Source organism: Microtus pennsylvanicus, chromosome 7 (assembly GCF_037038515.1).
Source record: "Microtus pennsylvanicus isolate mMicPen1 chromosome 7, mMicPen1.hap1, whole genome shotgun sequence".
In the NCBI taxonomy this organism is placed as follows: Eukaryota; Metazoa; Chordata; class Mammalia; order Rodentia; family Cricetidae; genus Microtus; species Microtus pennsylvanicus.
The window spans coordinates 121921503-121946378 of NC_134585.1; the positions used below are offsets into that span (position 1 = coordinate 121921503).

At 43.4% G+C, this 24876-nt stretch overlaps 1 protein-coding gene across 4 annotated transcripts in view; it reads right to left on the bottom strand.

Moving 5' to 3' along the window:
* Positions 1-9707: 9707 nt before the first annotated feature.
* Positions 9708-24876, bottom strand: part of Gatad2b (GATA zinc finger domain containing 2B) — a 61565-nt gene continuing 46396 nt past the window's right edge. The window contains exons 3-11 of one of the 4 annotated variants that reach the window (XM_075978300.1): positions 21559-21688; positions 20736-20867; positions 19351-19482; positions 18514-18684; positions 17501-17816; positions 14153-14355; positions 12359-12469; positions 12113-12230; positions 9708-10499 (exon numbers count right to left, since the gene is read on the bottom strand). In XM_075978300.1, coding sequence (XP_075834415.1) covers positions 10366-10499; positions 12113-12230; positions 12359-12469; positions 14153-14355; positions 17501-17816; positions 18514-18684; positions 19351-19482; positions 20736-20867; positions 21559-21688 — 1447 coding nt within the window. In that variant the 3' untranslated portion in view covers positions 9708-10365. The remainder of the gene's footprint in view (positions 10500-12112; positions 12231-12358; positions 12470-14152; positions 14356-17500; positions 17817-18513; positions 18685-19350; positions 19483-20735; positions 20868-21558; positions 21689-24876) is intronic. The other 3 variants (XM_075978302.1, XM_075978301.1, XM_075978303.1) reach the window with 3 other exon arrangements.

Here is a 24876-nt window from a genome sequence, read left to right on the forward strand (position 1 = left end):
ACTAGCTCTTGTAGACCAGGCTGGTCTCGAACTCACAGAGATCCGCCAGCCTCTGCCTCCCGAGTGCTGGGATTAAAGGCATGCACCACCACCGCCCAGCAAATTAGCTTGTTTTTAACTAGCTTTTGTTGTAGGAGGCCGCTTGTTTGTTCCTGGCTGCTCAGCTCTGAAATAACCACACAAAAACTGTATTAATTAATTCACTGTTTGGCCTATTAGCTCTAGCTGCTGCTGCTTCTTCTTCTTCTTCTTCTTCTTCTTTTTTTGGTTTTTTTCGAGACAGGGTTTTTCTGTGGCTTTGGAGCCTGTCCAGGAACTAGCTCTTGTAGACCAGGCTAGTCTCGAACTCACAGAGATCCGCCTGCCTCTGCCTCCCGAGTGCTGGGATTAAAGGCGTGCGCCACCATCGCCTGGTGTAGCTCTAGCTTCTTATTGGCTAGCTTTTACATCTTTAATTTAACCCATTTCTATTAATCTGTGTATCTCCATGTGGCTGTGGCTTACCGGTAAAGTTCCATCCTGCGTCTGTCTCTGGCAGTGGCTACATGACTTCTCACTGACTCTGCCGCCTTTCTCCCAGAATTCAGTTTAGTTCACCTGCCTAGTTCTGTGCTTAGGCCTAAAGCAGTTTCTTTTTCTTTCTTTATTTTTTTAAGATCTATTTTTATGTATTCATTCATTCATTCAGTCAGTCAGTCAAGTATCCTGCCTGTAGGCCAGAAGAGGGCAGCAGATCTCATTATAGGTGGTTGTGAGCCACCATGTGGTTGCTGGGAATTAAACTCAGGACCTCTGGAAGAGCAGTCAGTGCTTTTAACCGCTGAGCCATCTCTCCAGCCCTTTTTTTGGTTTTTCGAGACAGGGTTTCTCTGTAGCTTTGGAGCCTGTCCTGGAACTAGCTCTTGTAGACCAGGCTGGCCTCGAGCAGTTTATTAATCAAATGGTAATCACAGGGCTGGGGAGATGGCTCAGTGGTTAAGAGCATTGTGTGCTCTTCCAAAGGACCGGAGTTCGATTCCCAGCAACCACATGGTGGCTCACAACCATCTGTAATGAGGTCTGGTGTCCTCATCTGGCCTACAGACATATATGCAAACAGAATAGTGTGTCCATAATAAATAAATAAGTATTCAAATGGTAATCACAGCAAACAGAGGGGAATCCCACATTAAGCTCTTATAACTTTTTTTTTTTGCTTTTTGAGACAGGGTTTCTCTGTAGCTTTGGTGCCTGTCCTGGACCTAGCTCTTGTAGACCAGGCTGGCCTCGAACTCCCAGAGATCCGACTGCCTCTGCCTCCCGAGTGCTGGGATTAAAGACGCTCTTATAACTTAAATTAACCCACTTCTTTCTTTTCTTTTCTTTTTTTCTTTCCTTTTCTTTCTTTTCTCTTTCTTTCTTTCTTTCTTTCTTTCTTTCTTTCTTTCTTTCTTTCTTTCTTTCTTTTTTTGAGACAGAGTTTCTCTGTAGCTTTGGAGTCTATCCTGGAAACTAGCTCTTGTAGACCAGGCTGGCCTCAAACTCACAAGAGATCCGCCTGCCTCTGCCTCCCGAGTACTGGGATTAAAGGTGTGCAACACCACAGCCCAGGTAAATTAACCCATTTCTATTAATATACATTATTTCAAGTACTCCCTAACCTGCTTCTTCCATGTCTCCTCCCATCTCTCATCCACTTAGATTCCTCCTCCTACTTCTCTCTCTCCCCACCTTCACACAGTGTACAAATAATCCACCACACACACTCACACACGAACACACACAGAGCCTTCTCTTTCCACCAAGCACCTCCACCTACCCATGGCTCTGCCCCCTGCCTGCTGTACCATACAAGTGATTGCCCCTCTTTGTCTGAGCAGGTCTCAGCTGCATCTTCAGGACCCCTCTTTTAGCCTGTGAGTTTTGGCTGTTCATTTTTCTTTACACACCAAGTCTCTGTTGAAGATGAGGCTATTTACCAATTCAAGGCGGAAAGCAGCATGGATTCCAAACAAGCCAGTGCCCAGAAGGCTATGATAGGGAACCCAGAGCCATGCCCAACTCCCAGGGATCTGCAGGTACGGCTTTGTTCATTTCTGCCAGTGTCCTAAGAGCTATCCCTCTGGTGGACATGGCCAGTGCAAGCTGGGTGTGAATGTGCGGGTGAGACAGGCCTTCACTCACACCCACCTTGGGCACAAGGGTGTGGGTACTTGGCTGTACTGGCAAAGTCAGTCTTGGGCCCTAGCAACCTGAGTCAACCCCTTCTAGACTCTTGACAGGTTTCTGGGACCGTACTCCAGAAGACTGTCTCTGCCACGCTCTCAAGCTTCCTTGCTGCTCTCCAGTCTGGCAGACTGCTCCAGTAGCCTCCTCTGAATTCCTTGGAGACCTGGATGGGCCAGCCAGGTATCAAGAGGGGTCTAAGTTTCCTTATGGAGCTGGGGTCATGTGGCTGGGGAGAGGGGATCCTGAGATGCCAAGTTGGTCTCTGAGAACGTCTTTAACCTGGAGGCAGCCACAGCCTACACCCCATGCAAGGCCCACTGCACCAGAGCGGCCACCCAGGCTCTGACCCCATCCTGGTTTCCAGCACTGGTAGCAGTGTGACGGTTGCCTTAGTGCCGTCGAGTCCCTGACTTCAGGTGGGCTAGGGCTGCACCCTGTTTTGTTTTTCTCTGCAATCCTGTTACCCTGGGCTTCTCCAAAGTGTGCAGTGTCACCTCTGTGCCGGCTGTCTGAGAGCCATTGCCCTTGCTGGGCCGCTGAGCTGGGGGGTTTTATGTCAACATAACACGAGCTATTTGAACTGAGAGGAGGGATCTTCAGGTGAGAAAATGCCTCCATAAGTCTAGGCTATAGGCAGACGTTGTCTAGTTAGTGAGTGTGGGGCGGGTGGTCCTGGGTTCTCTAAGAAAGCAGACTAAGTCATGGAGAACAAGCCAGTAAGCAGCACCCTCTGTGGCCCCTGCATCAATTCCTGCTTCCAGGCCTCCTTCAGTGATGGGCTATGATGTGGAAGTATAAGGCAAATAAACGTCTTCCTTCCAACTTGCTTTTGGTCAGGTATTTCATCAGAGCAATAGGAACGGTAATTAAGATGCCAAGGCTTCTTTGCCCTCAGCAGCCAAGGGCTCGTTTTTGGCAAGCAGTGATCTTTCTCCACAGACCTGAGTGAATTGCTAACATTGCTTATTACTTACCTATTTGAAAAGTACCTTGTTACATAAATTGTCTAGGTTGGATTTGAACTTTTAGGCTGAGCTACATGTACATATTGCTGTGCCCGAGTGCCTGGTATTCCTTTATTCTTTTGTTTTTCAAGACAGGGTTTCTTTGTGACCTGCCTCCCGAGAGCTGGGAATAAAGGCGTGCACCACCACTGCCTGGCTTTTTTTTTTTTAAGTTTTTAATGTATATAGGTGCTTTGCCTGCATGTCTGTGAAGGACATGTGCTTGGTGTCTGTGGAAGTCAAACTGAGGGAATCAGATCCCTCCTGGAGTTACAGGCTACCACACGGGTGCTAGGAATTGAACCCAGGTCTTCTGGAAGAACAGCCAGTGCTCCTAACTACCGAGGAGCCATCTTCTCAGCCCCAATGTCTGTTTCAGTTTTTTTTTTTTTTTCCCTCCAAGACAGGGTTTCTCTGGGTAGCACTGGCTGTTCTGGAACTCACTCTATACACCAGGCTGCATTGAACTCAGAAATCTGCCAGCTCTGCATGTGCCACCAACGCCCGGGAGTTTGTATTTTTAAAGACTTGGCTGAGCAGTGGTAGGTAGCATGTGCGCATAATCCCAGCATTAGGAAGGTAGAGACAGGCAGATCTCAGAGTTCAAGGTTAGCCTGGTCTATATAGGATGAGTTCCAGGACAGCCAGGGTTACACAGAGTGTCTCAAAAAATTTTTTTTTATGTGAATGCATGTTTTGCCTGATGTACATGTGTGTGCTGTGTGTATGGCTGGCACTCTTTCAAGTCCACATGGATGCTAGGAATTGAACCCAAGTCCTCTACAGTAAGATCAAGTGATCTTAATCTCAAGCCATCTCTACAACCCCTTGACTTCTATTCCTTGTTTTCATGCCATGTTTCTGTGTAACAACAGCCCTGGCCGTCCTCGAATGCAGAGAGGTCTGCCACCTACTTCTGCCTCCCAACTTCTGGATTAAAAGCGTGCACCACCAGGCAAGACAGATTGGTTTCTACTTCTAAAGGGATTAGTCTGATGGACAGTTTCAGTCCGAGAATCTCCTGTTAAAATAAGCAACACCTCAAAACTGTGATGCCTCCCTTTCCCAGCCTGTTAGCGAGCAGCAAATGGCCACTCGTCACCTTTGTCATCCTTGGTAAAGATCAAACCCTTCCACTACCTCAGCCAACCTTTCCCTTTGCCCCACAGTGTAAACCAAAATGGTCTTGGAGGAAGAAAAGCCCATGGGTTATGTTCCCACAAACACTGTCTCTTCTGTGCTCACGTAGCGTCGACACCAGCATTGGTAACAAGCTTCCAGTGAGGCTCCTCTACATAAAGGGTATAAAGTGTGGCAGAGCATTAAGGAGCTAGACAGAGTCCTGACTTTCAAGTATTCTTTAGCTGGGAGTCATCTAAAAAGTTTGTTAGAAATAAAACGCAGAGCTGGAGAGACGGCTCAGTTAAGAGCACTGGGTGCTCTTCTAGGGGATCTGGATTTGACTCCTAGCACTCACGTAGCACCTCACAACTGTCTAACTCCAGTTCTAGGGGATCTGGTACCCTTACACCAAATACAATTAAATAATGAAAACGCAGAATGACTGATGCTTTGTGTTGAGAGACCAATTCTAGGCCTTTTTGGGGGTGACGCATTCTGAATGTTAAGGTTTGGTGTGAATCTCTGATGCTGATATCACTGTCTAGAGAAACCAGCTACCAATAATTATACTCTACTAGACTATAAGTGTGTGAGGGTGGGGCAGGCAGGGAAAGTCTGATTCCCTGAGACGATGTCATCAGAGAGCTGAAGAAGGGTCCTAAAGAAGAGGAACAGCAGCAGAGGTATCGTGGTAGGACTGTAGAGCACAGCCACAGCTCGTCCATCAACACTCCTCTCCCTCTCCCACCACGGCCACCACTAAAGCACAGCAACAGGAAAGCTTAGAAACCATTCCTTTCTTTATTAAACATAGCTTGCAAGTGATAAATATTACAAAGTTTTTTCTTTTTATCCTTTCTCCAAAAATTAGCTTATTATTTGAATCTTCACTGCTGAAATTCTCAGCAGTCTCTGAAACAGATGGGAGTGTATTTACCTTTTGAAAACCAGTTCCTATTGGTCTTAGTTTTTCCATTTTATTTCCCAAACACAATGCAGAAAATTAGAATGAGTTATTTTTAAAAAAGAAAGAAAAAAAGGAAACTTAAAGAGAGTTGTGCAAAAGGGTCTTGTTCCCCTCCCACCCACCCCTATTCAGGGAAGGCCATTGCCCACCCCACCTCCCTGCTCCCCGCCACCCACCCCAATCTATCCTCCACCTTCACCAAGGCCTCACCCATCAACCTATGCTCTCTCCAGGCGTCAGAGTCAATAACTTAAGAGAGTAGAAACACTCAGCCCAGGAAATGAGGAATAAACTGGGCCTCTGAAGGAGACGGACTGTCAACAGTTGCCTGTGGGGGCTCAGACGAGATCTGAGGGAAGGAAAGATGTGGGCCACGTCTGAGCTCTCCTTGTCACCAAGATGAGGTAAATGCCACACCTATAGCTCACAAAGACAGCAACTTGGCTACCAACCTGGTGGGCATTCACTGGTTAACCATTCTTAAGGATTCTGAGTACAAGGTGAGGCTTGGAGCCTAGTCCCTGTTGTGACACGGATAGAACACAAGGACCAAGATGTCACTGGTTTAATAGCCTACACATACTGCCACCTCTCCCTACATCAATACTGAAGCAGGGACTGGCAACTTTCCAAAGACATTGCCAACAGCAGACCAACAAGTCCCTTTCAGTTCCTCCCTTGTCTTGCAGTCCAGTACTTCCCTCACCTCAGGCGCTTTTTGGTTTTGGGCAGGTGGGAAAAGAACTGTGGGATCTTAAGTGTGGAGGCCAGTGGTTTCCTCCCTCACATCACAGGCTGAAGGCACTAAGCTCCACCAAAGATCACACAGCAAGAATGTAGGTTCCAGCATCCACACCGTGCCTTCGTGTGTCTTGGATTCTTGTTTTCTACAATCCTGGCCCTAGAGCCCTGTAATTCACAGCAACAAGCCTCACCTCAATGCACACAACCTGGAATGGTGTAGGTAACTTCCTTAGGATGCCTAAAACCCTTCCTTCTCTTGACAATCCACCCTTTCAGAGGTCCATGAGGTTCTTTTTCTGAAGGTTGGGGGAAATCCCTTGCATAAGAAAGCTTTGACACTGGATTTTGTTATATAGGTATATTGTATATATGCTGATGCAATCAGAGGGGGGAAAACAGTGCAAATACAATTACAATTCATAATAATACTTGGTTTCGATGCCCCCAGGAACTGCCCCATTCCTCGGCTACCTCCCAACCTCCAGCACTTCCCCACAGTATCAACCTAATGCTGGGGGTAGGAAGAGTGGGCAGGTTAGGGTAGGGAGTGGGCTCTGCCAAGGCAGTGCTGGTGACCTGGAGGGATTACTCCAGGGTGGGGAGGGCAAGGCACAAATTAGGGGCGGGTGGTGGGGGAGGTGGCATCTTTAAGGAGGGATGGGGTTGGAGCAGCTGCCAGTCTCAGTGTGCTGGGCCCGGCCCACTCCTCTCCCCACCCTCCACAGCCCTGTCTCCCTACACCCTCCCCTTCCCCAGAAACCCTTTTGCACGGATCATACACAAACGGGCACATTACAAAATGACATAACACAGTTTCACAATATCCATGGCTAGGGCTTTTTTTTTTCTCTTTTTCAGTTTTTTTTTTCTACACAATGTACAATTCCTTTTAAATGGATCAAGAAATAGCTTATATACACGAATGAGTCCTTGTTATAACATCTCGGCAGCAAATATCATAAGCTAATGAAGATCTTGATGAAAAGGAAGGGAACCTAGGATGAGTTGGGGAAGGGGCTGTGGAGAGAAGGGTTATGCCTTCTAGAAAAAAGGGAGGAATGGGAATGGCTTAGGGAAAGGAGCAAAAGTAAAATATCAAGAAGCATCTTTACAAAGCAGTTCTATAGCTAATTCCTTTTAAAGGGGCGAGGAAAGGTAACCAAGGCAGGAAAACATTTATCTTGGTGTCTTTAAAAAGAAATGTCTACCATACATATATCCCAAAATGCAGGAAAAATACTTATTCAGCAATGGAGGGAGTTCAGATGCTACGGTCAGTGACAAAATAAAATGACAAATAAGGACCTCTGTCTCCTAATTTTACCCCAGCCTTGCCACTAATCCACCCTTTCCAGGTTTCTACAGAGTAAGACACCGTGCTGAGCGACTGCTTTTAGTGCCTCAGGGTCTAGAGGAAGCCAGAGTGTACTGGTTGAATCCTCACTCTACTGACACCTGGGAGCCAAAGTCCAATGGTAAAGGACAGCTGAACTCAGGGCCTTTCCTCCTATCCTTTGGGCATGAGGGTTAGTATCTAAAGGCCCGCAGCCTGAGGGTGAGAGTTAAAAAAAAAGGATTGGAAGGACACAAGGCAATCAACGCTGTAAAATGTAGAGGCTTAAGAAAGGGGACAGGGGCAGGATTAAGGGAGGAGATGGGGGCTAACACTTTACCATGATTAAGAAAGATCTCACCCCTCTCACTAGTTCCTGGGAAGGACATGAAGATGGGGAAAAAGAGGAGAAATCAAACCTCAGCAACTGAGCAAAGGGCCGCAGAGCTATACTAGTCAATAAGCAGCTTCTATGTAACTGACCCTGAAGGGATAAAAACAGGGAAGACTCTCCCCTCTCCCCTATGGCCTCAGCACCTAAACAGGCACTGTATTATATGGGCTTTCCTTCCCCACCATTCCCCATTTCTATAATCTTACTTCCAAACCCTACTCAAAGTGGCCTGGCTCCCAGGGAGAGCCTAGCTCGGGCAGGGACGGCCCAGCCGGACAGTATTGCACACTCTCTGTTCCTTTTCATCTCAACTGACAAACTTGGGCACCTTGTACCTATGAGCACCTCTGAGCTGGGGATCAGGGAGACTTAACAGAAATGGCACTTCATCACGGGGTAGGGAGAGGTTAGAATACATGCCACAAGGCAAGATGACTGCTAAGAAAAACATTTAAAAAGTGGAGGAAAAAGAAACTTCCCATTTTGTGGAAGAGAAAAACAAGGTCAATTTATCCAGTGCTTTCAAAGCACAGAGGGCAAAGAAAAGATGTAAGAATATATCTTTATTATATATATATATGTATATAATTTTAAAATAATCCCAGACCCAGCTCCATTAGCCCCCCTCCCTCCCCACCACTTACAGTCAGGGGCACCACATTCCCCAGAAAAATACTTGAAATGACCTGCTCAAACTACTTGTTACTAGCATCTAGCTTCCAGGTCACTTCCCCACTGCGGAGCCCAGACACAGCTGTGTCTCCGCTCCTTTAAGTGCTCAATGAATCTGAAGGAAAGGAAAAGCCAGGAAGGCCCGTAGGGCCAGTATAATCAATCACCCACAGTGGCACTGGAGTATTGTGAAAAGACCAGAGTAGGGGAACTGAGCTTGATTTCAGCTTCCTTTTCCACCCTACCCCCAAATTTTATGGGAAAGGTGTGCAGTTTGTGTGTGAATAACTTTAAAAGTGCCTTCTTACTTTAAAAAAATTATTTAGTTTTTAAAAATAAAAATGAGGGAATTTCCTCAGGTGGCTATCAAGGGCAAAATATCACACAACTCCTCATACACCTGCTCAGAGCGTCCCCAGTACACTCTGGCGGCATCTAGCGCTGTAGAGGCAGGTGCACACACACTCTGAGGAGAACAGAAACCCTTCATTTTCAGGCTTCCCTTACCTCACAACAGCTTGGTCCCCACCTCCTTGCCACAGTGTGGGCAAACAGGATGCTAACCTCCCTAACCCCACAACAGCAACATTGCACAATTCAATTCATTCTCTACATTAGTAGCGCCTAAGAAAAAAATAAAAATAAAAAAAAACAAAAACAGCAAAATTATTAAAATTTTGGGGAAAGGAGCTTGGGGAAGACAATACTTGTATAGCTGAGGTCCAAAGCTGGTTTGACAAAAGTTGCTTGGCTCTGAGGAGTTGGATCTATAGTCAGCATAGCAAAGGCGGAACAGGACACCAACCTGATTAGGGGCTACAGCCATATCTCTCAGCATTCAAGAGGGCAAAGGGATAGAAAAATGCAAGGATCTTGACTGCTGGGAGAAACCTGTCCTTCTGTCACGTGATTCACTTACACCTATTCCAACTTCTAGGACAGCCAGCCACCTGCAGCTGGAAGCAGCCACTCCTCTGGGACTATAGTTAGAAGGAAGATTAACATTTGTTAAGAGGGTAGGAAGATGTGATGGGAGACAATTTTTACAAAGAAAATAACAATCTTGGGATGGTTGGCCTGGAACAGACTTCTGTATCCTCACTGGGGTCAGAAGATCATCTTATTCCCCCAGCAACGAAAGGCCAGGGCCTGGTCGCAGTCCTCTTTGGGACACTATTAATTTATGTCACATCTCTTCCCCCAATCTCCCTACAGGTAGTTTTTGTTTTAAGCTTCTCCCTCCAAGCTCTTTTCCTTATTCTTAAAGAGCCTCTCACACTGTCCAGATCCTGACCACCCACAGCCGGGATGCTAGTCCTACTTGCACGATGACGGTCCCTATTCCACAACTCAGGCTGAGTGTCCCTAACACTCTCAGTTATGTCCCACAGGGCAGCCGAGGATCCATTGCACTCTGCATGTGGTCACTGAACTGTATATCATTTGTATTTTTTTTTTTTAAAGAGGGAGCAATAGCAGAATGGAGATAGGGAAGGAAAGAAAACAGAAGATGGGGGTGTTAACCGTCCACAGAACAAAGGGAAGACACACAATATAATTAAAAATGATAATAATAATTATAGCATAAACAAACTTTAGAAACACACATCAAAGGACTTAGATTCTCCCCAGGACCTCATTCAGACCTCTATCAGAGGCAAAGATCCACCTCACCGGTAAAGGAAATCGAAGAGAGAAGACAGAGCAGCAGGAGGATAGATCGCAGCAGTGTGAAATAAAGGGGAGGTGGCAGGGCGGGACGTGTGTTTTCTTGTTGATGTCTATTTTTGTCTTCTGTTTTTTCGGTTTTGCTTTCCGTGTATGGTAGGCACCAGTACAGGCACTGCATGCGACGGAAGTTGGGGGGCAATAGGAGAAATGGGCAAAGGGTTCAAGGATGGGCAGCATAAGTGGACAGGCGTTATTTCTGTCCACTGATGGACTGAGATATAGACCGGGGAGGGATCATGTCTAAAAGGTATTCACGCTGCCGGTCTGCCAAACTGGGGGCTTTATGTCCTCCGATGCCAGTGTTCAAATATGCAATGTTGACACCTAGATTCGGGAGACAAAAGAAGAGGACAGGTATTAAGAAAAGAAATGGCACTACACAGGAGGAGATTGCGAGGAAACATGCAATTGCCTGCACTTGTCTAGCCTGAGCTAGCTTCGTTTCAGCAGCAGCTACACTCTTACTCCCAAGCTTCAGAGAAAGAGCTCCTTCAGACATGTCAGCCCTAACTGGGCAGTGGTGGCACACACCTTAGTCCCAGCACTTAGGATGAAGACTGGTGGATCTCTGTGAGTTCGAGGTCAGCCTGGGCTACAAAGCGAGTTGCAGGCCAGCCAGAACTGTTATACAGAGAAATCCTGTCTCGAAAAACCAAAAAAGGTCAGCCCTACCAGGAATAATAAACAGTCTTTACAATACAGTATAGAAGAACGAGGTTAAACAGCGGTAAGAGAAAAATGATTGAAAGGAAGAGAAGGGGCTGGAGAGATGGCTCAGTGATTAAGAGCATTGCTTGCTATTTCAAAGGTCCTGAGTTCAATTCCCAGCAACCACATGGTGGCTCACAACCATCTGTAATGGGGTCTGGTGCCCTCTTCTGGCCTGCAGGCATATATTGTATACATAATAAATAAATAAATACTAAAAAAAAAGAAAGGAAGAGGAAAACAAACAAACAAACAATCTGCTCTGATTTGGGAACCACTGAGTGTGAAAAAGAATCCTAGATCATTCATACTAGACAGTAGACCCTGCTGTTTTAGCCAACAGAAATAAAAACTCACATGCCCAACAAAAGCACATCAGAATTCAATTTATAATGGTGGGGACCCTTCTGTTTTCACCAGAGTACTAGTGCACATGTAAGACTTAGTAAAAATTCATGTGCAGAATAATAAGCATAGTTATAATATCCTGAAGAGAAAATAGAAAGCAAAGGAACAATGGGCCTAAAGGGGCTGCTAAAAATTTGTGCATAGGGGCTAGAGAAGGCTCAGCAATTTAAGAGCACTGGTTGCTTTTTCAGAAGACCAATGTTTGACTCCCAGTACCCACATGATGGGTCACAACTGTATGTTAACTATACGTCTGGGTGATCAAGACACCCTACTATGGTCTCTATGGGTACCAGGTATGCAAGTGGTATACAGACATACACGCAGGTAAAACACTCATATACACTAACGAAAGAAAAGAATTGTGCACTAGACAGAAAGGTCAGGCAGCAAAGCGCTTGCCATGCACATATGAGGACCTGAACTTGATTCCCCAGCAGCCACAGAAAAAAGCTGGGTTTTGGTGGTGCATGCTCATAATCCTAGCAATGGGAGCCAGATCTCTGAAGTTTCTGGCTAGCCAACCTACTTCACCAGCTGGAGGCCAGTAAAGGACCATATCTCAAAAAACAAGGAGACAGTGCCTGAGGAATGACACTCAGGACTGACTTCTAACCTCTATACATACACCTATGTACACAGAAAGAACTGTGCACTAAAGCTAGTGGTACACACCTGTATTTCAGCACTTGTGATGGAGGAGTTCACACAAGTAGCAACCTTGGTTACACAGCAAGCTCAGAGTCAACCTGAGCTATACATGACCCTTAAAGCAGAGACTAGTCAACTCTGAGGTAAGTTCTGAAATTAATCCATCTTACCTGGCATACCAAGGAGGCCACCTGGCACAGACAACTGGGGTGCCTGTGCAAAATTTGAAAGCATGGATCGGGCAGATGTGGGAATACCACGCTGGAGGCTGCTCTGGGGCTGTGGAGCCTGCAACAAGGGGACAATTGATGAAACCTTACCATTACAGAAGTTCAAGTAGAAGACAAAAGCACAGGAGTAAAAGAGAACAGAATACAGCCCCCAAGAGAAAGCAGGGTTGGGGAGAAGTTCCTCACCTGCCGAAGTGTATGATGTCTCATGATGGTCTCCTGTTTACTGACACTGGATACAGCTGGAGCTGTAGTAGGGGAGAGTGCTGCCTGCTGCTGTAATCGCTGTTCAATTTCCTGTTGGGAGTTATTAGATGAGATTGAACAAGACAGCACCTAATTTTCTAACTAGAAAACCAAGGGTCTTATTTCTGTAATGACGCCAGTTAGTTACAATAATTCGGAAAAGGCAAAAAGTATGGTGAGACGGTTACACTGAGATCTCCAGGTACAAGCAGCCAACATGTCTTATTGATTAAAAGCATTCCCTTCTCTCCAGAATACTGGCTTTCATGAGGATAACTGGAGGACAATGGATGGTAATGTAATTAAAGCTAATGAATCATTGAGGTCCTATTTATCTCTGTAATTTTTTAAAGAGATTCATTCATACATTCATATCTGCATGTAACTACCATGCAGTGCTAGAGATTGAAACCAGAGCCTTAGATGTGGAAGCAAGTGCTCTTCCATTAAAGTAGAAATCTTAGTTTTGATTCCTATTTTCCACAAGGCTCATGACATTACCTAAGGGACTCTGATGGTTAACAGAGTGGGAAATGGGACAGATACAGGATCTGAGCATAACTCACCCTGCCCTTTGGAGAAACTAATCCTCTAACTGTTATCTATGAATGTTCACACGCTTCTGTCACCACTGGCTGGTCTTCACCGGACCACCTGATCATCTACCTATCCTTTCCTTTGCCATTTAACCACAGATGGCGGACGTGAAAGTATGCAGCAAACTCCATTTCTTTGACAAGAAAATCAAGTGGAGAATAGAGAGCCTGGATGTTGTGATGGGTGCTAGTAATCCCAGCTCTCAAGAGGCAGATGGGAGGAACACAAGTTCTAGGCTATTCAGAGATAACGGTGAGACTTTCTTCAGAACTATGGAAAAGTCAAATTTCAAGCTTTCAGAGTGCTGGGACTAAAGGCATGTGTCACCATACTTGAGAAGAAAAGGTGTTGGTTTTTTTAGTTGTTGTTGTTACTGCTGTTTCTTGAATCCTCCCCCTGACCTCAGACACACACACACATAGGGTTTCTTTGTATAGCTTGGCTGTCCCAGAACTTGCACTATAGATTAGTCTGGCCTTGAACTCACAGAGATCCACTTGTTTCTGCCTCCCGAATGCTGGGATTAAAGACATTTGAGACCACACTTTGCTTTATTTTTTAAATAAACCTAGGTTTCCAGACCCAGAGGTCTATGGCAACTACATGGTTAATCCCCCCAAACTACAAGCAACAACCTCTGGGAAAACCAAACCCGTTGAGATGACTGTGGAGTAGTGTAGTGATATGAGCGGCGGGGCTGCGTCCCCAGCACCCCGGCCGCCTGGCTAACTTATGCCCCGAAATAACAACACACAAACTGTATTCATTTAAACACTGCTTGGCCCATTTCTATCTAGCCTCTTCTAGGCTAATTCTCGCACCTGGACTGGCCCATTTCTTATAATCTATGTAGCCCATGAGGTGGCTTACCAGGGAGATTCTAGCCTACGTCCATCCTGGGTCGGAGCTTCATCGCGTGCATCTGCCCAGGAGAGCGGAGCATGGCGTCTCTGCTCCAGAGAGCAGAGCTATTGAGTCTGAGCTCACTTCCTCTTCCTCCCAGCATTCTGTTCTGTTTACTCCACCCACCTATGTTTTAACCTATGAGGGCCAAGCAGTTTCTTTATTGCTTAACCAATGAAATCAACAGATTGATATATGACACTCCCACATCAGAGTAGGAGCGGGAATTCTCACCTGTTCTTGCTGTAGAGCTTTAACAAAAGCATTTTTCAGCCGGTTGGTGTGTTCAGCTTTTAGAGCCTTTTTCTGGTTTGAAGTCATACACTGCTCACAGAGGATCTTCCCATTCTTTTCTTGCTTCCAGTGAGGGGTGAAATCTGTACGGCACTGGGCACATACAAAGGGTTCGACCCTCAGAAGTGAGGCACAGTTTTTGCCTAGATACCAATAAAAAGAATAATTAATGGAGTCACATCTCCCACTCTTCTGTTTCTCTTCATTTAAGTATCTTCCCTACAAGTCAGTTCTGTTATCTCAGAGACTATACAGCAGGGTCAGTGGGAGGGCTCAGAGCATGAAAGTGTTTCATGGGCAATCCTAAAGGAACTACGTTCCATCTTTGAAACCCATGTAAAGGTGAAAGGAAAGAAACGATCTCGCAAAGCTGTCTGTGGCCTCCCAATGCGTTCGTTGGCACCCGCCACCCTGTTCTCCCACCCTATACCAACACCAACAAAACAACAAGAAACTATACAAAAACAAACCAAACCCATTCAGGGAACTGGAGTTCAACAGTTAAAAGCACTTTGTTGCCCTTGCAGAGGACTGGAGTTCCACTCCCTGCACCCATACAGTGGCTCAAAACCACCTGTAACTCCAGTTCAGAGACTGATGCACTCTTCTGAAGTGAGGACACCAGGCAAACATGTGGTAAACATACATATTTGCAGGAAAAACACTCATCAAAATTAAATAAAGAACCTTAAACTTATTTACTGTCTTGTTTTGAGACAGCAGCTCACTATGTGGGTCAGGCTGTCCTGAAACTCAGAATGTAGACCAGGTTAGCCTCAACTCATAAGACTTGCCTTCCTCTGCCTCCCTGGTGCTGGGATTAAAAGCATGCACTACTACACCAAGCCTTACTTTTTTCTAAATGCTATTTATTTATTTTTTTAAATATTTATTTATTATGTATACCATATTCTGTCTGTGTGTATGCCTGCAGGCCAGAAGAGGGCACCAGATATCATTACAGATGGTTGTGAGCCACCATGTGGTTGCTGGGAATTGAACTCAGGACCTTTGGAAGAGCAGGCAGTGCTCTTAACCTCTGAGCCATTCTCCAGCCCTCTAAATGCTATTTAATAAATATTTTGACTTGGTAATCAGAACAGTTGGGAGGCTAGTGAAGGAGGCTCTTAAGCTTGAGGTAAGGCTGGGCTACAGAATAAGGCTGAACCCTACCTGGCTATATTGTATAATCCTGTTACAAAAACCTCATAATAAATTCAGAATCAAAGGGCTCCACTTAACCAATGCTTTGTTTTTATTTTATTTTTTTTCCCGAGACAGGGTTTGTCTTTGTATTCCTGGCCATTCTAGAATTTACGCTGTAGATGCTAGCTTTGAACTCAAGAGATCTGCCTGCCTCTGCCTCCCATTACAGGTGTGCACCACCACTGCTTGGTTGCTTTCTGTTTTTCTTTTTTCTTTTGCTTTGTTTCTTCACTTTATACTGAACTTTCCCTTTACATATATACATATTTACAACACCCATTTATCAGGGTCTAAATAGTTACTTTGTGCAGACTTTTTGAGACAAACCTTTACATTGTAGCTCAGACTGGCCTAGAACTCATGACAACACTCTTTGCATCAGTATTCCAAATATAATTATAGGCATAAGCCACCTTACCTGGCTGAATTAAAGCACTCTGATCTGTTCACAGCTAATGTTAGTCAGTCCCCTAGGGACTTTCAGAAACTATTTGGAAATTTAAGCTTATTAATGCCTGATAGCATCACACTGCATGGTATCAATGTCTGGTTCAATACCGGGTTGCAATTTTCATGTGATGACGCTTGGTTATTTATTTATATTAGTATATACAGTTTTTCCAGCAGAAGCATTAAAAGGACAGGGACTGAATATAATAATTCAGCACGAGGTCACAAAACATAGAAACTCTATTCATCTAAAGAGCAGGCACAGTGGTATATGCCTCCAGAGGTCAAGGTAGGGTAGATCCCATGTGAGTTCAAAGCCAGTTTGATCTACATATAGTTCCAGACTAACCAGGATTATATATAGTGAGACACTGTTTCAACAAAACAAAACAAAAGGGAACTAAACAAGATGTATTCATCATTCTGTTTCCTGACTGTGGATGTGATGTGACCAATTGCTTCAAGCTCCTGATGCCTTTGATTTACCTACTATGATGGATTGATTATACTCCCAAAATGTGAGCCAGAGCAAACAAACTCTCTTTAAAAAGAAACACTATACTCAAGAAAACAAATAACGAAACATACATTACCCTTCCCCCATTTTGGACGGGGGATAGGATTCTATGTATTACAGGGAGATCTAAAAATTGATTATGTATCTGAGGATGTTCCTGGACTTCTTATCTCTACCTTCCAGGATAAACAAGTATTTTACCAAGTGAATTACATCTCTAGACTCTACTTTGGCTTTTAAGACTTATTTCATGTGTATGGGATTTTGCCTGCATGTATGTCTGTTAACCAAGTGTGCTTGGTGCCATGCCAAAAGATCTGAGTTAGGAATGGTGGTGAGCCACCATATATATGCTGGGAACTGAACCCAGGTCCCCAGAAGGAGCAGCCGGTGCTCTGAGTCACTGAGTCATTTCCTTAGCCTCCTTTTTTAAGATACTGCACCCCAACAGCTCGTGTAAGTGATGGGAGAGACTCTGGCAGTAATAATGGATCAGATTTGATTTACTTAGAGACAAGGTCTCATTATGTAACTCTGTGTGGCATCAAACTTGAACTCCTCCACTCTCCGTCTCCTGAATACTACAGTTATCTATATGCACCTCCAGCGTTCGTTGTTTGCTATGTTGCTCAGGCTAGCCTCAAACTCTCAGTATTCTCCCACTTCAGTCTCACTGTGGGGCTTAAAGCCTGTGCCACTAGACCCAGCTTAGGAATACTAAGTAAACTTAACAACTTCAAGGCAGGGTCTCAGTTTGTAACCCAAACTGGCTGTCACTTTATTGTTTGTGTAGATCAGGTTGGCCTTGGATTTGGACTGATTCTCCTGCCTCTCCCTACAAAGTGGTGGGATTATATCAGGCCAGGATTAAGAGCAGTTTTGTTGTTGTTGTTGTTGTTTTGTGGGACAAGGTGTCTCTGTGTTGCCCTGGCTGTGCTACAACTCACTCTGTAAATCAGGTTAGCCTCTGTCTCTCAATGTTGGAATTAAAGATGTAGGTCCACCACCAGGTTGTAAGGGGAGTTATTATATGATATAGTTACCTATGATACTAAATTCTCTGCCAGAGGCTTAGCAACCCTTTGCTTAGAGACTTAACTAGAAGGAAGTGTTACCTTGGCTGTCAATGACACTCTGGACGACTTCTTCCAAGCCTACCATGTAGATGAACTCGCTATTGGCTGCACTAGGCAGAAAGTGAAGCAAGGGAGCAGGAGGTTTTGGAGGTGGTATCTCCAGCAATGTCTTTTCCAGCTGTTTTCGAAGAGCCAGTTTGGCTGCAGCCTGTGAGTTGGCAGCATCGCTCATGGCACTGGGGCTAGGAAGTGGTGAGGACACTCGGTTCACAGTCCCTGGTTGGATATGGGAGGCGAGGTTCATATAGATGGCAGAAGATGTTGTGCGCTGACAGGGAACAGAAGAACTTGACTGCTGAAACAGAACAGGGGACATGGGGCTGGTAAGTATGAGAAGACTAATTCTCGATTGTCTATATAATCCTGATCTGGACGATTTAGTTTCTTCAAAATAGCAAACACTCAACTCATCACTGAAAGATAACCCTGGCACATAAGAAAACAGAATGATGGCACTTGAAGCTAAAGTTGTTTGAAAAAGAGATCGGGTGTGCTTTCTGTCAGGTACCTATGCTTTTATCACATATATACCTTCATCTCCTTTTTCATGCATATATTTATTTTTGAGCATCTCACACACGAGTACTGTATTATGTCATTTCCATCCCACTCTCACCTCTAGGTTAAGATCTCTTTTTCTTTCTGAGACAGGGTTTCTCTGTAGCTTTGGAGCCTGTCCTGGAACTCACTCTGTAGACCAGGCTGGCCTCGAACTCACAGAGATCTGCCCACCTCTGCTTTCAGAGTGCTGGGGTTAAAGTGTGTGCCAACACTGCCCGGTCTAAGCTCTCTTTTTCTAAAGGCACATTTTAGCTAATTTACCTGTGCTCTACAACATATTACTTTTTCTAACACCATTTCTATATAATCCCTTAAAGTATCCATTTTGGGGAATGCTCTCTATTCAGACAAAACTTAAAACCTGTGGCTCTTTGAATAAGAAAAGCAAATAAAGGATTTTCTTCTATTTCTATACCAGTGCTCGCTCTTACTGGTTGATAACTGATGGCGGGATTCATGTTAGGTGTTGTGGTGCGTACAATGCCAGGCTTCGGTGGCCCCCGTTGACTCTGAAGCTGGGCTGGATTTGGTGCAATAACACGTTGAGACATCAACATGTGTGGAAGGGTAGTGTTGGTTGCTGAACGGATGACACTATGACCCTACAGGGAAGAACAGGAAAAGAACTCACAGATAGCATAATACCCATAAAATGCAAAATGAAAACACTGCTTATAATGAATAGCTAGTAGAATCATGGGAACACACATCTGATAATTTTGTACAGCAAACAATAGGATAAATCTACTATTACTCTAGTTTAATATATATGTGTGTGTATGTATGCATATATGTATATATAAAATTTTACTATTTTCATTTTATGTGGATGAATTTTTTAAAGATTTATTTATTTATAATGTGTACAATATTCTAAGTATTCTGTCTGCATGTACCCCTGCAGGGCAGAAAAGGGCGCCAGATCTCATTACCGATGGTTGTGAGCCACCATGTGGGTGCTGGGAATTGAACTCAGGACCTCTGGAAGACCAATCAGTGCTCTTAACCTCTGAGCCATCTCTCCAGCCCGAAGATTATTTTTTTTAAAGATTTATTTATTTGCCGGGTGGTGGTGACGCACACCTTTAATCCCAGCACTTAAGAGGCAGAGGCAGAGGCCTCTTCTGGCCTGCAGGCACACATGCAGACAGAACACTGTAAACAAAATAAACAAATAAATCTTTTAAAAAAATCTTCAGAAAAGCCCCCAAATAAAGACAGGAGAGACAGACTGGTCCAATAGTAATATCCCACTATGGGTCACATACCTGTAATGTTCTCAAATTCTGAGGTTCAATCCCTTGAGCCCCAGGCCGGGAAGGAAGCTTAGATAAGCCTTGCTGTCCCACATGTGCAGGAGATGGCTGAACAATAGATGCTGCATTCTGTACAACTGGAGTCTGAGAAGGAAAACAGAAAATGAGACCATAAAACAAACAAACAAATAAAACAAACCAACCCAGAAACCAATTTAAAATTCAGTAAAGTTCTAGGCTCTAAAATTTCCTTGTGCGTATAAGGAACTAATGTGAAGAACTTATTGATAAGGAAGAACAATGAGAAAAATGAAGTTAAGGCTTTTTAATTTTTGTTGTTGTTTTGAGATTCAGTCTTGTATATATGCAGCCTAGGTTGACCTAGACCTCAATGTGTATGCCAGGCTAGCCTCAAATTCACAGAGATCTACTCACCACTAGCTCCCAATTGCTAGGATTAAAGGCATGTCACTATGCCAGGTGTTCTCTTTGCCCCTCCCCACCCCCACCTTCAGACAGGGTCTCATATGGCCATCTCAACTACTCTATATAAAAATTTTTTATTTTTTTGTGTATGACTGTTTTGTCTTCATTTATGTCTGTGTACCATGTGTGTACCTGGTGGCACTAGAGGGCCAAAAGGTCAGAGGAGGGCATCAAATTCCTTGAAACTGCAATAACAGCTGGTTCTAAGCTGCCATGTTGGTGCTGGGAACCAGCAGAGTTCAGGTCATATATGTACAGTAAGTACTCTTAATTGCTGAGCCATCTCTCCAGCACCCTCAACCTTTTTTTCCCCTTCTTCTTCTTCTTCTTCTTCTTCTTCTTCTTCTTCAAGACAGTGTTTCTCTGTATAGCTCAGACTTCCTGGGATTCACTCTATAGATTAGACTGGCCTTGAACCCAGAGTTCACCTGCCTCTGCCTCCTGAGTACCCCATCATGCCTAGCATGAATTTAACTTTTGATTTTAACTCTACTTTTCAAGTGCTGGCATAACAGACGTGTACTACCATGCCCACTTAAGGTCTTTCTTGATTAATGTCTAAGGTTAAAACAAAAGCACCAAACAAAAGTACTTGTAGTGACTACAAACCAGAACCCTCCAGAACCATAAAGAATGGCCCACAAAGTTGAATCTACCTCAAATTAGACTTTCACCCCTTTCTAGAAACTCTTCTTTAAAACTTTTTCTTAAAAACATGACTTACTTATTTTTACTGCATGTACATTAGTGTTCTGCCTGCATGCATGTCTATGTGAGGGTGTCAGATCCCCTAGAACTGACTATAGAAAGTTGTGAGCTGCCATGTGGGTGCTGGAAATTGAACCCGAGTACTTTGGAAAAGTAGTCAGTGCTCTTAACCTCTGAGCTATCTCTTTACCCCAAAATACTACCTTTTGGACCACATTCTCTTTCTGTAGCTGACTCTGTCTCAGTTTCTTTAACAGCACCAGACGAGCCTCTTCCAATCGTAGTTCATCCCTCAGCTGCTTGATAAGCTGCTGCCGTTCCTCAATGCCTTTCCCCTAAGGAAACATGGAGACTGTAAGTCAGCAAAAGTACCCAGAAACCCTTTCTGTAAGAAATGATCTAGATCTCTCTTCTGAAACCTTCAACTTCTATAAGAAGCAGAAGTGAAGATATGATTTTATCTTTGTAGCCCTTCAGAATAGCATTCAGGAGTACTCAAAAAGTACTTATAAATAAATTATTGTCAATCAGTGTATTCTTGGCAAAACAGATGACTGACAAAAAAAGGAACAATATTTTCTTTTAAAATGGCCTCTAAATCTTTAAAAATCATATTTGATATAGATGTAATAAACAAATAAGAATTCCTCTATATTTTGAGACTCTGGATAGTATAAAGGATATCATCATACCTAATGGTTTATTTTATAACTTAAACAACGAAGTTCTCTTTCATTTTTTATAGATGAATAATATTGGATATGACATGCTTTAGCAAACTATTTTTTCTGCTTGGTTAATAGCTACCTCTCAAAAGGACACACTGTGGAGAATCAGTATGAAGAACTTATCAAGTAGGTGGTTATTTAGATCCAGAAAGCAAATTAAAATAATAACAATACAAACCAAACCAGGGAATTGAAGAGAATGTAAAGAACATGGAAAAAAAAAGAAAGAAAGAAATTAAAAAAAGAAGAGGAGGAGGAGGAGGAAGAAAAAAAACCCCAACATCCTTTCTTTTTTTACCTTAAACATCTCTAAGTTGGCTGCTTTGAGTCTTTCTTCCATCCGGGAGTTGGACCGGGGACTGGAAGCCTCATTATCAGACAAAACAATTATGTCTGGGGAAGGAGTTAGCCTTCCTCGGTCTGGCTCACTAGATGAGAAAAGGAAAAGATTACAGTATTTCCAACAGCAACAGTTCTTTAAAAAGGTAAAAATATTTCTTTACTACAACAAAGAAATCCAAAGGAACTTAAGTCTTTCCTGATTCAGCAAGAGCAAGACAGACAATTCCTAGAATAAAGACACCAAGATGTAAGAGAGGGCAAAAGCTTAGCAAAGTTCTTTTCTAATCTCAATCTGTCAGTCCTGCAATGCAGGCACACAAATATATGAAGTAATGAGAACTTTAAAAATTAGGGAATGGAAGGGGGAGAGCTGACTAGGAAGTTAGCTCCTCCAGAAGACCCAGGTTCAATTCCCAGCACCCACAAGGTGGCTCACAACTGTCTGTAACTCCAGTCCGAGTGGATCTTCCAGCCACCATGTACTATATACACGTAGTACACAGACATCCATGCAAGCAAAACACCCACACACATAAAAATAATTCAAAAAAAAAAATTGAGATGCTCGGTGTGGTGGCTCACACTTTAATCCCAGCACTTAAGGTCAGTCTAGTATACATAATGAACTCAAGGCCAGTCGGGCTATATAATAAATGTTGTCTTAAAAACAAAACTAAAAATTGAAGTGCTCTAATTCAATATTTTAATTGTAACTGGTTTTCCTATTATCACATCATTGAGCTGTCACTATTATTTTATTAGTTATCTAGAGGACTGGAGAAAGAGCAAAGCCATTAGAATCTAGTCATCTACTGATGAACAAAAAGGAAATAGCTCACTCTAATAACATGGTTCTGATAAGTGATAATGTATCCTGTCAAGAGTTGAGTCATAAAGAAAACACAAAAGAAGGTGTGGATAATGGCTTGAGAAAATGAATAGTATCAACTATAAAGTACACAGTCTCTTGGAAAAGGACTAACCAAAGGCACATTAGCCAGAGTATCTAGCTAGCATCTTCCCTGAAAAAGAAACTATCCAGGAAGTACTTTGACATCTAAAATCCTTCACATAGACTTCTCTTTACTTCCAAATCTATTCATTAGATAACCTTTGTTTTTATATTTCTGCAGCTCAAATATAAAGGATCTTGAACAATCTAATCAACACATGTATCTTCTACCTCCATTAATTTTTATTTTTTTTATTTTTATTTTTTTTTCCATTAATTTTTAAATGTGAGACATCTCACATAACTGACTGGCTTCAAGATCTCCCTGCCTTGACAGGTGGTGGTGGCGCACGCCTTTAATCCTAGCACTAGGTAGGCAGAGGCAGGCAGATCTCTGTAAGTTTGAGGCCAGCCTGGTCTATAGAACGAGTTCCAGAACAGGCTCTAAAGCTTTACGGAGAAACACTGCCTTAAAATAAAACAAACAAAACAAACCAATTCCGGCCTATATTTTCCAAGTGCTATGATCTCAACAATGTACCATCGTGCCTGGCTGAAGTTATTCCCCCCCCTTTTATTTGTGGTTAGATCTGGGGATAGAACTCAATGCCGGACAGACACCTAAACACACCTATCACCGAGAACAGCTATAGCTTTCTGAGACAAAATAGCTGGGAGTATATAGGGCTAGGTTAGGTTGGTGTGGTTATAGGTCTTATTTAATGTGGACCTTAAAACCTAAAAGCTCATATATCATTAGTTTTCAGACCCTAAAGGTTTCTTTGTTGGTTTTTATATCCTTGGGGACATATAAGCATTTGTATGTTACTGGAAATCCAACCTAGGACCGACCATGCGAGTGCTAGAGAAATAGTCTGCCATCAAGTAATACTTCTAGCCCCAAGAAGCCTTTTTTGTTTTTAATTTTAATTAATTTAGTGTCTGTATATGCGTGTATTTATGTGCCAGGGTACTGATGTGGTCAAAGGACAACTTTGTGGAGTCAGTTTTCTCCTTCCATTGTGGGAGTTCTAGAAATCAAATTACAGTCATCAGCCTTGGTTATAGGTGCTTTTACCCAGTGAACCATCTTGCTGGCCTTTATGGCTCAAGCTAACTCTGAACTTACAGTGAGCACCCTATGCTTCTGCTTCCTAAGTTATAGTCCAAGCATAGTGCACCACCATTCCAGACTTCACCTAAAGGAACAAGGTATCCTGATGACTGAGGTAACTCACAGGGTAAATGTGAGTTACTAATAAGTTTGGCCGAAAAAAAGAACAGGAGGAGAGAAGTAAGGAAAATGACAACTTTGTGGACTAGTAAATGTGTATGAGCTGCACTGGAGCACACAGTCAGACAGCAAGCTGAGAATATGGAATTACAGGAAAAAATGCCACTAGAGGGAGAAAGAGCTTTTAGTTCTCTAGACCAAACAGAATTAACTAAACAAAGTGCCTGAATTTAATTTTGTGTTCATGTTTTACTTGTCACTTCTACATTCCTTCACCCTTTCACACTAAAGATTGCCATAAGTGAGCAATGATGAGGTCTGGAAATTCCCTCCTTGATTCAGTAGTATTTAATGTCACCAAGCAGCAGCTTTATGAAATTCCAGTCCTGGGAAGGTAAGTATATTCTCTAAGACTATTTCTAAGGTAAAACATCATTCCTACACAAATGATTGCCATCTATTGCTTAGAGACTGCTTAATACCAAGCTGGGCAGAAATATTCCTAAACGAACATGCTGGAACTGTGTGACATCAGTAACTTACACTAGAAACAATACTTTATGTTTAGATACAATCCAGATACACATTAGACAGATGGCATAGATAAGACAAAGCCTAAGTCAAGTCTTCATTCCAGTTTGTTTGTTTTATTTTTTCCAGAGTCTGTGTCCTGAGTTCAATTCCCAGCAACCACATGGTGGCTCACAACCATCTGTAATGAGATCTGGTGCCCTCTTCTGGCGTGCGGGCATACATGGAGGCAGAATGTTGTATACATAATAAATAAATCTTTTTAAAAAAAAAACAGTTGTTTCTCTACAATTTTAAAACAGTAGTTATACTAGTTTTCACCTTTTTTTTTTTTTTTTTTTTTTGGTTTTTCGAGACAGGGTTTCTCTGTGGTTTTGGAGCCTGTCCTGGAACTAGCTCTTGTAGACCAGGCTGGTCTCGAACTCACAGAGATCCGCCTGCCTGGGCCTCCCAAGTGCTGGGATTAAAGGCGTGCGCCACCACCACCCGGCTAGTTTTCACTTTACACATATTTATTTCACAAATACTAGAATGCACCCCATTAGTGGTATTTAGGT